Source organism: Bombyx mori, chromosome 13 (genome assembly GCF_030269925.1).
Source record: "Bombyx mori chromosome 13, ASM3026992v2".
NCBI lineage: Eukaryota > Metazoa > Arthropoda > Insecta > Lepidoptera > Bombycidae > Bombyx > Bombyx mori.
Window position 1 is genome coordinate 8,238,454 of NC_085119.1, and position 10,641 is coordinate 8,249,094.

At 33.8% G+C, this 10,641-nt stretch overlaps 3 protein-coding genes across 3 annotated transcripts; 2 read left to right on the top strand and 1 right to left on the bottom strand.

Annotated features, from left to right (window-relative positions):
- The first annotated feature begins 835 nt into the window (after window positions 1–835).
- Window positions 836–4,844, top strand: LOC101743403 (uncharacterized). The gene is made up of 3 exons (XM_021349117.3): window positions 836–1,105; window positions 2,804–2,949; window positions 4,031–4,844. Exons 1-3 carry the CDS (start codon window positions 1,005–1,007, stop codon window positions 4,708–4,710), a joined length of 927 nt encoding a protein of 308 aa, XP_021204792.1. The 5' UTR covers window positions 836–1,004; the 3' UTR covers window positions 4,711–4,844.
- Window positions 4,845–5,426: 582 nt separating this feature from the next.
- LOC110384695 (ribose-5-phosphate isomerase) lies at window positions 5,427–6,762 on the top strand. Its single transcript, XM_004927820.4, has 2 exons — window positions 5,427–5,822; window positions 5,909–6,762. Exon 2 carries the CDS (start codon window positions 5,959–5,961, stop codon window positions 6,670–6,672), a length of 714 nt encoding a protein of 237 aa, XP_004927877.1. The 5' UTR covers window positions 5,427–5,822; window positions 5,909–5,958; the 3' UTR covers window positions 6,673–6,762.
- Window positions 6,763–7,729: 967 nt separating this feature from the next.
- Window positions 7,730–9,231, bottom strand: LOC692867 (centrin). Its single transcript, NM_001046712.1, is given in 3 exon segments — window positions 7,730–8,407; window positions 8,649–9,018; window positions 9,094–9,231. Coding segments are annotated over 3 exon segments (537 nt in total). The 5' UTR covers window positions 9,097–9,231; the 3' UTR covers window positions 7,730–8,243.
- Between the last annotated feature and the right edge of the window lie 1,410 nt (window positions 9,232–10,641).

Consider the following 10,641-nt stretch of genomic DNA (forward strand, 5'->3'; position numbering starts at 1 on the left):
AAACGTCAATCAAACCACATAAGTATTATTTTATAGGCGGGTATTCTGGGCTGCAGTTTGTTAAGATGACTTGGACAGTAGTGCCAACCATTTTATAAGCTTTTTTACTTTATTGTTGCTTAGATATGTGGACGAACTCACAGCCCACCTGGTGTTAAGTGGTCATCGGAGCCCATAGACATCTACAACGTAAATGCCGCCACCATAACATAAATGAGTTCTAAGGTGTCAGTTTTTACAGTAAAACGTCTGTCCTACCCTCAAACGCATTACTGCTTTACGGCAGAAACGGTCAGGGTGGTGGTAACTACCCGTGCGGATTCACAAGAAGCTCCGCCACCAGTACGAAATAAAGTAAGTAAAAAGAATAAATATTAACAAAATCCAAATAAAGGCTAAACAAAACAAATATTAAAATAAAAAATACTACAAGATGTTAATACTTATCTGTTGCCTTGACCGGGATGGTCTTATCGCGGAGATGAAACTCCAGGTCAAACAAACTATCAGGCATCGGGAAATTGCTAGTTCTATTTGTGTTTAATGTAAGGTCAACGTGAATAATGAGTTCCTAAATATTACATCTTAGTTAACTCATAATTTTCTACTTTTGACTAACAACAACCTGGTAGTGTAGATTACGAAAACTAAAATATTCGAAAATTTTAGAAATAGTAAAACTAAAAGATTAAATATTAAAAGCAGTTTTAATTATGGCTACCACTCCCAAAATCCACTACTAATTTGAATACAATAAACCGTTAATAATAATAACTAAATTTTAATTTACATTAATAACTTGACAGCTTGGTGCGCGTAAATCAGAATTTATTCCCTTCAAAGAGAACAAATTCAAGATACATTCTGAATCTTTGAACTTGTTGTGACTTTTCGTGGCTTGTTGAAAATCACATTTGTATCATTATTGTATTATGAATTTTAAATTTCATATTTTTAATGACAACTCTACAACAGAAAACCATTTTTTCGCATAAATTTACAGAATGGCTAATTTAGCAGGTCCAGGAAGCATTAAAATGAATAATGAAGTGGAATCCAAAAAAATACATAATGCTTTATCTGCAATCGCTAAAGAAATGCAATCGTAAGTCTAATAATATAACAACAGTAAAAAAGGCGTAAAAAAGCCGTAAAACTAGTTTTATTTATATTTACTATTCGCCAAGACCAAATAAATCATACCGGATTCTTTGGCTGATTTAGAATTTTCAATTAATGAAAAATAGTGTGAGGCATCGTAACAAACAAGAAAAAAAGGAATAACAATTAAAAAGGCTAACTAAAGTGGAGTAATATAACATAAATTAGCGATTTTTGGAACGAAGTTCCTTATGGGACGATGCGGAGGGATACCATAACCAGGAAAAAACGTCCGTAACGTAAGATTTTTAGTAGTAATGCACACAGTGTACGACTTAACTTTGTAATAACGTACAAATTAGTAATGCACACAGTGTACGGCTTAACTTTGTAATAACATACAAAAAATAACATATTTTTTTATCATTCATTGATCACGATTTCAGAGCGTTCGTTTGCGCAATACACTAACTCTTATGCAAACAACCGTGAATGAAGTGTAGGTACCACAATAAGTTCGCACGTTACCGAATGACCGTGGGTTGTTGCGAAACCTCCAGTTTTATTTTCTTTATACCTCTAATAGAACTTAAAATTAATATTTTTATAATAAGGAACTTCGTTCATATCCGGTGTCCCACGACACCACACATTTTTTTTTATTATTATTTTCGGTTTGTATGTAAACACAAATATCCTGAACGGTAGACAGGGGCTTAGCTCTGCCCCTGGCATTGAAGTCCATGGGCGACGGTAATTACCCACTATCAGGTGGGCCATATACTCGTCTGCCTACAAAGGCAATTATAAACAAACTACCCAGCGAATTTTTATTTCTATTTAAACTCCTAAGTAATTGAAAATAATGAGTATTTAATACACGAAGAAAAATTAATATCTTTGTAAACAGAATATTTATTATTAACATTGTTATTTATTTTAATACTAGTTATTACAAAATTAAATATACATATATGAAATACATTAAAAATACAATGACAATGACACGCTATTTAGAAATGTAATGTTTATTATAGTTGTATCACTCGATACGAGTATACTCATAGTCGACGTCTTACCAATTAATTAGTCCACGCATATTATAAAATCAGTGACTTCTTACGACTTTTAGCTCAATGGATAAAGTTTTCTACATTTAAAAGAGCGTAGATCCGGGATTGATTTCATTTAAACCTGTTTCTTTTTTTCCGACACATGTTTTTTTTATACTTATTGCCCTTATCATCAAACGAGCATACAGCCCACCTGATGGTGAGTGGTTACCGTCGCTCAAGGACATTGGCAATGCTAGGAGCGAATTACAACAACAGGGGGCCAACTGCCGACTGCCAAACTTGTGTACGTAATACATATTATGTAGGTATATGTAACATATGTACGTAATAAGCAAATAATATACAGATGTACGTAACTTGAAGAATATTTAAGAGCCAATTTGTTATAAATTTCTTCATTGCTAATGACAAAGTTGATGTTATAAAGATTAAATAAAAGCCGTCTCATTTCCTATTGGATTCCTATAGGTATAGCAATATATTAATAAATTTAATTGCCAATTAATATTCTACGATTAATTTATATTAATATTCAATTAATATTAAGGCCTATGTCCAGCAGTGGGCAGATAAAAGCTGATGATGATGATGATGATGATGAATATTCTACGAATTCTCTTTTTTAGATATCAAAATTCTGAAAGAAACGATTCAAGCGAAGATTACACGATGCACGAAAATATATTTCACAACCTATTGAAATACAAAACAACTTTGAAATCAAAGAATAAGACCATAAAAAGTCTTAAAAATAAATTTAACACCACTAATAGTAAGAACGTTTCATGTCTTTCATTCACTTTACATTTAATTAGCTACGTAGCAACCTTCTATCACCCCTGATTGTTTTATCATGAATATTGACAACTACTTTGATAATTTAAAACACGATGATATAAAGCTTACGATATGAGAAGGGGTCTGACTCCTGAATTATTATTATTAAACTCGCCTTTAGTTTGTCTTGAACTAAAATGCAAAGCATATTTATCTATCTGCATGTTTATTTAATTAAAGAAACCATCCCATGTTGTAATTTATCATTCGTATATGAATTTCATTAAAAATTGTCATTTGTTTTATTAGGTAACGCCTAAGTAAGCAACTATCGTTTTTGAGTTTATAAATCAGCACTAGCTAGCTGTACGTACTCTAATTTTTCTGTAGACGGTCCTAATATATGTATATCGTGTTATGCTATTACAACAGCTATTAAAGAATGCATATCGAGGGGTGGAAGCCTATCTGGTTTGAGCGTCATTTCGCTTAATACGCAAAATTTATCGTTTCGAATTAAAGGTCCGTTTTATTTGGTATTATCATCAACAAATTTTTTTTTTTAATCGAACTTCGATTATGTTTACACCATTCAAATTGCTGAGCAAGTTTTTTTTTTCATGATATTTTTTACAAATTGTAAGCTTTGGCTCTTCTCCTGTTTCAAAAATGTCGCTTAAACCAAATATCCTTTCACCCCTCGATATATTATAGTGTTGAATAAAAGCATTTACCGTGAGATACGCGTGCGACAGAAAACACAAAGAGTATTTTTTTAAAATACGAAAAATCATTGAGGTGGTAATACACATTAACAAAAAAAAATAGATTTGAAAAATCAACGAAACCATTACATATATATGTAGTTTCCATCTTCGTCGAGGTTTCAACCTATTTCTCAATGTATGAGTAAGGTAGGTGAGCTCACGGTCGTCTTGGTCTAAAGTGGCACCACATACAATATATAGTTCTTGCCAATAATACCAAATTAAATTTGTTGTACTTTATATAATATTTACTACACTAGCTATTATTACTAAACATACTATACAAATTTTTTCTCGTTTCATTTGTAGCTAATACAGCCATGATTATGAGAGAAGAAAACAGTGCTTTAAGCACAAGAAACCTATATACAACTAAAAGTGAATGCGCTGATGTTCGTCAAAAACAAATTGATACCAATGACACTATAGATTTATTGTTGAAGGAAAATAAAAATATGAGTAATGAATTAGAGAACTTAGCGAATTTCATTGAGCTCTGTTATAAAGAATTGCAAACTATTAGAAACGAAAATTTCAATGATCCCTCGGTTATTCAACAACTAAAGAAAATCATAATATGCTGTGGCCAATATTATGCAGATTCTCAGAACGAACGGAAAAAAAACAAACAACTCGAGCAAAAACATTGTTTTTTGAAAAACAAACTCAGTATATTAGATAAAAATTTAGAAGCTGTTAGCGAAGAAGTTAAATGTCTTCGACTTCACAATATGAGGTTGCAAAATGAAAATAGTATCCTCAAAGACAAGATGAATAAAATTAATAACGTTAATACTGAACGTCGAAGCAAGTCTGAGCATCGAATTCGCGATAAAAGTGAGAATATTAAAAATTCAACAAACAGTATTTATTTATCACCCTGCTGCTTTGATTTGAAGCCTCATTTGAAGATCGTGAGGAAGTTGCTGAACGATCAAAATGAATTAATTAAAGATTTTAAAGCTATGTCCGATATGTTCGTCGCTTAATAACTTTTCGCAAAGATGGTGGTTTTAACAAGCAAATTAAAAAGTATTAATGGTAAGGAAAAGAAAATTAATTAGACACGTATTTGATGATAAACATACCACAAACCTTTTACGAAATAAATCGTTTTTCTAAATATGATTTTTTTATTCTAAACAAACTAAAAAAAAATTGATATATCAAAATATAATATATATTATTATATGTAGTTTACAAATAAAATACACAGCACGCTTAAATAGTAAGCCGAACTAACGATTAATTTAATTTTTTTATCCTGTTTGATACCAGTTAGGAAATATCCTAACTGGTATCAATTTTTTTATCCTTAACAATCCTTAATACAATCTAATAAGATTACAGTGAAATTATCAAATTGTATTGTTGTTGTTTTTTTCCCCCTACCTACCTATTCGCTGGTACCCTAAGAGGCTAGCCCAACTACGCCCGGACGGGTAGGTGAGCTCAAGGGCCCAACCTGAAAGAATTTACTAACACTAGCCCGAGCAAAAGCAGTGCTTTGCAAAATCTACCACCGGAAATTACGGCCCGTTGCGAAAGTCCGGCAAGAAACTCAGCGGGCTGATGTTTAGGTTAGGTTGTACCTACGGTTACGGCGGTTATCGGAGTCCCTAGGTCTGCTCCTAGAGTTGGAGCTTGATTCTGATGGATCCGTAAGGATGTGCCTAGGGCGTCGACGGTGACATGTACATGATGTATTATTTAATATGATGTATACGTTAAATTAAGCTTTAAAGGCAAATCTTCTGGACTAATGATAAAGCAAAAGAGGCTTACTCGATTAAAGTTGAATGCTATCCAAATGAACCGATGATTGTTTTTCAGTCATAATCATCGTAACGTTTAAATGCAAACCTGCTTAAAAGCTTTTTGATTATTGACTTTTATAATGCTTTTTCGTTTAAACGTTTATTCCTAACCTAAAAGATAAGGTTTGAAAAATAATGAGATAAGAGCGGCTTCTTTAATTTGTGTGTTAATTTACTTTAGTAGACATCTGTGTAATGTAGTGAGTACTGAGTAGTAAATCAGAATAATCTAAGAATATTATTATAAACTGAAATACTGCTTAAGTAATAAGAGAAAATAATAGGTATGTACATATATCTTTATTTTTATCTCAACGGATACCTATATCAGAATATTAGACTATATTATACTGTCGTATTATGTTTATAGCAAGCAAACTAATAAGTCGTCATTTCTTCATACAAAGTACGACGTTGAAGATGTCTTTAGAACAAGCGAAGCAAGTCGCGGCGTATCAAGCTGTCGATCAATTTGTTACGAATAATTGCATTTTTGGTGTCGGTAGCGGATCCACTGTTGTTTATGCAGTACAAAGACTCGCTGAACGCGTTGAATCAGAAAAACTGAAAGTAACCTGCATACCAACCTCCTTTCAAGCAAAGCAGCTGATAATCAAACATGGACTCAACCTTGGAGAACTTGAAACAAATCCAAATATTGATGTCACAATAGACGGTGCTGATGAAGTCGATTCAAACATGACACTTATCAAAGGAGGGGGAGGGTGTCTGTTACAAGAAAAAATTATTGCATCTTGTTCAAAGAAGCTTATTGTTATTGCGGACTATACAAAAGATTCTGTAAAACTTGGGGATAGATATAAGAAAGGTGTCCCTATTGAAGTTATTCCTATGGCCTATGTTCCTATTAAAAACAAAATCATATCATTGTATGGAGGTGAAATCAAGCTAAGAAGTGCTGTTGCCAAAGCAGGGCCTGTGGTTACTGACAATGGAAACTTTATCTTAGACTGGATGTTTGCAAACCAAAACTTGGATTGGGAGAAAGTCAATAACACAATAAAATTAATCCCTGGAGTTGTTGAAACAGGTTTATTTGTGAACATGTGCTGTAAAGCATATTTTGGCCAACCAGAAGGCAATGTTGTTGAAAGATCTGTTATAGAAAAATGATTCGAGTTAAAACATAGATCGGATATAAGAATAATCTCATTGTATTTTCTTTTCAAGTTTTTTACTATTATTAAAAGTTTATTCTCTAAACACTTTTGTTTGAGTTGAGCGTTTGATCTCATGTTGAACATCATTTATTAAAACAAATGACCTTTTGTATTGAATTTGTAACAGTGTGATAACCCCATTATTAATATCAGTGACTTAACTGATTCGTGAAGATACACTGTTGAACAAAATTATAATCTTTTTATTCTAACATTTCCAAATTTCCATTTTGGAGCTTCTAAATTTATTTTATGAAATACATGACGGCATCTTGCAATCGTATAAGTATAAAATATTAGTTAATGATCTGGTCATCTTACTTAGGTATCAAAACGTGACAACTTCACTTGTATGATATAATTTTATGCCAAACAAGAATAAAAATGCAGTGGTATGTTTTCTAATCATACTTCACGCTCCACTTAAGTTATGTTAAGAGTAATCTCAACCTGTAGGGGCCAGAACGTAAATTTCGTCGCCTACCTTGAGACATGAGGTCGAAATTTCAAACTTATTTGAATCATAATTATCTGCAAATTTAGGCTCGAAATTTTACCATTGCTGTCATAGAAAAATACTAGACAATAACATTAACCTTGGTTGGAACTCAACAAGCCTGGCCTCCATGGATAGAAATTATATTAACTAAAATATCTTTTACCACTAGAAGCCCTATCAGTTTACTTTATGATGAAAAGGTTAAATTGAAAGATTCAAATTTTAAAAGAACGAGACTTGATTTTTGCTGATGTTTGAGGTAATAGGCATAATTGATTTTCTAGCCACAAAATTTTCTAGCCACAAAAAGGAAGAGTGTTCAAAAATTTTGAACACTCTTCCTTTCTGATGTAATGAAGATCAATTTATTTTAAATTCTCTTGGAAGAACGAACACGTGATCGTAATGAAGGAAGTAGCTTAATTTTGCAACTTTCTTTTTACATATAGTTACACAAAAACGACCTTCCATTCTAAGCAACATTTTTACTACTTAAAATAAAACCCATATCTAATACACACCATTTATATTTGCTACAAATAAATGAATTTTATTTAAATATTTAATTTGTGCATTTAAAATTTCAATTAGTTTGTAATTGGCATATTTATGTAGTGTTTAAAACATATAGATTAGTTTACTAAATTTGTTTGGTTAACTATTTTAGTACATGATTTAAGTGATAAATATTAATTATTAGTGAGAAATATATTTTTAATAGTTTAATATACATAGTTATAACATTTACTCTTTAAATTGGAATGTATTTAATTTGTTTGCAGTAGAAACTCATGAGGTGTAACTTCAGACTAAGAAATACTATTAGGCCTATTTTTTTCTTTCAAGTATTTAGATTAGCAAAATAAAAAAATAAACAAACCTATACATAAAATATTATACTTAAAACTGAGGTAGCAAACATTCAATGTTTGAAATAAAATCTTAAATTACTATTTTTAAAAGAATTCTGGTAATATTAGAATTATGTCTATAGATCTAGTTTTGTACTTTTTATAAATATATATTTAATAGAGACTAGTCTTTTTCATGATACGCAAGAATTCCTCTTGATTTATTTCACCATCCCCATCTCTATCAGCTTCATCTATCATTTCATGCAGTTCTTCATCTGTGAGATTTTCACCAAGTTCCTTTGCAACTCTCTTCAAATTTTTGAATGAAATTTTACCTGAAGTTTAACATAAAAAATTTAGAGAAGAATAGTTATAAAATTAACAGTATAAATTTTACTTGTCCCTTATTTTTATTGTAAAATCTATTCTCTGATCAACATACTTTAAACCAAACCAATTTTACATTTCACTAGTAATATCATGAATATGGAGTTAATTTTTAAGCCTATACCTTTCTAAATTTACCAGAACTTATACATTATTTAAAAAATGCTTTCAATTATAACTTATATATACCAGTTTCGTCATCATCAAACAGTTTAAATGCTTTCATGATTTCCTCCCTGGTATCTTTTTCTGCCATCTTCACTGACATGAGTTCCATAAAGTCATCAAATGATACTTTTCCATCACCTTTGTCTATCTCTGCAATCATTTTTTTTATTTCTTCTTTTTTTGGTTCGAAACCAAGGGCTCGAATTGCCACTTTAAGTTCTTTGGTGTCGATTTTTCCAGTATTTTCTGTATCAAATAAATCAAATGCTTCTTTGATGTCTCTTTTTTGTTCTTCGGTTAGCTCAAATTTAGGTCCAGATTTCTTACGAACACCACCTGGTCCAGGGTTGGTAGTTGCAGTTTTTTTCTGTATTGTTGCGACCGCGGTTGCCTGTAAAGACATATTCGTGAGTATGGAAGTAGATAGCGTAAAAATATAGTTATGAATTTTATTATATATATTTACCATGATTTATTTATGTATCTGTTGGTGTTAAAAGACCAGGAAGCTTTTATCGCTGCACTTTTTAATACAAAATAATATTTGCAACTAAATGCACCCATATAATAAAAATAAACAACACATTTTAAATTGTTTTAATTTTTGTCAAAGTCAACTTTTTTGTCCAACTAGATATGTGAAAGGAACACAACTCAGACAGCCGAAGCTTAAATTAAAAGTTTAATAGTAATAGATGAAAATTAACATAAATTTATAATGTCCTTGGCAAAATGGTTCACCGAAACTTTTTGGATTTCTTTTGTTAGCATACAGCTCAATTGAGGGTGGAGGATTCATCTTCGGCAATGCCAGGGGCGCGCTCAGAATACCTCTGCCTAGTGTCGAGTACTCTCCTCCAGCTCCAACCTCGTTTTAAAATTGATAGATCATAGCTCTCAGGAATTGTCGTGATAGGGACAGACAAGAAATTTTGCGAAGGCATTCAAGAAGCTAAATGTTGTAGTCTACGTAATCAACGCGTAAATCCCTCTTCAACCGCGAATATCAAAGGTCAATCGAAGGAATAGATCTCATGATACATAGTCTGACAGCAGAGTGACATATCAAAATACTCCGCTAAGTCATAAGATAGGTAGGTACGAGACAAATAAAAAGGCGTACATGAACGTGCGTTAGCGAGCTTTGTTCCAGATGGTGTTACCCCGTGCCTTCCATCTCGCAGAAGGAGGCGGCCGGGGCGCGTTAGAGACGCACAAGCCCGCCGCCGTCGAGTGGGGGCCAGGGAGGTGGATCTCGCCCAAGCCCTGGCCCTCTGTTTCGGGTCCCTCTCTCATGTCGGTCTGGGGACCGGCGAGGCAGACCTAAGAAGACGACGTGCAAGCTGCTCTGCACGCGTTTTACGCAAGAGCATCCGGGTGATGGAAGGCCGGCTATCCTCGACCCACGCTGGTTCTGACCCAACGGGGTATTCCGTAGGATAAGTCACTCTAACCGGCGCCATCTAGGCGGGCTCCGGATAGCCTTCCGACTGAGAGGGCTGGTGGTCGTGGCGCCGACGACCGCCAGTCCGGCGTCCCGAGGGGGTGGGTGATGGGAGAGATGTGCTCCGCACTAAACACTTCACTTTCCCCCCTTTGCCTTTTCATGAGTTCTGTCTCATGTGAGGTTTGGACGTTGGTTGTTGAGCGACAGGTTTTAGTCGGTTCGACTCCGACATGCTTCGCCCTCCGTCCCCAGTGGAGGGCGGAAGTCCGGCGATTTCCTCCTGACCAAAAAAAAAACCCTAGCCTTCACGATTTAACCAAAATGTCGTAGTATCTATTGGTATCGCTCATACTATGTTTGACATCATCACAGGTGATGAAATCTGAGTTTATTGCTACGATCCTGAGACCACAAATCAATCACCGCAGTAGGTGGGATTTTAACGTCTTCGGTTCCGGCTTTTTACATTTACGGCCACGAAATCCCACATATTCCGTGCACTACCTCGGCGCGGGTATCTCGCAAGAGGTTCCAACCTCGACCAGAGAAGGGGTTGTGGTACCTAAC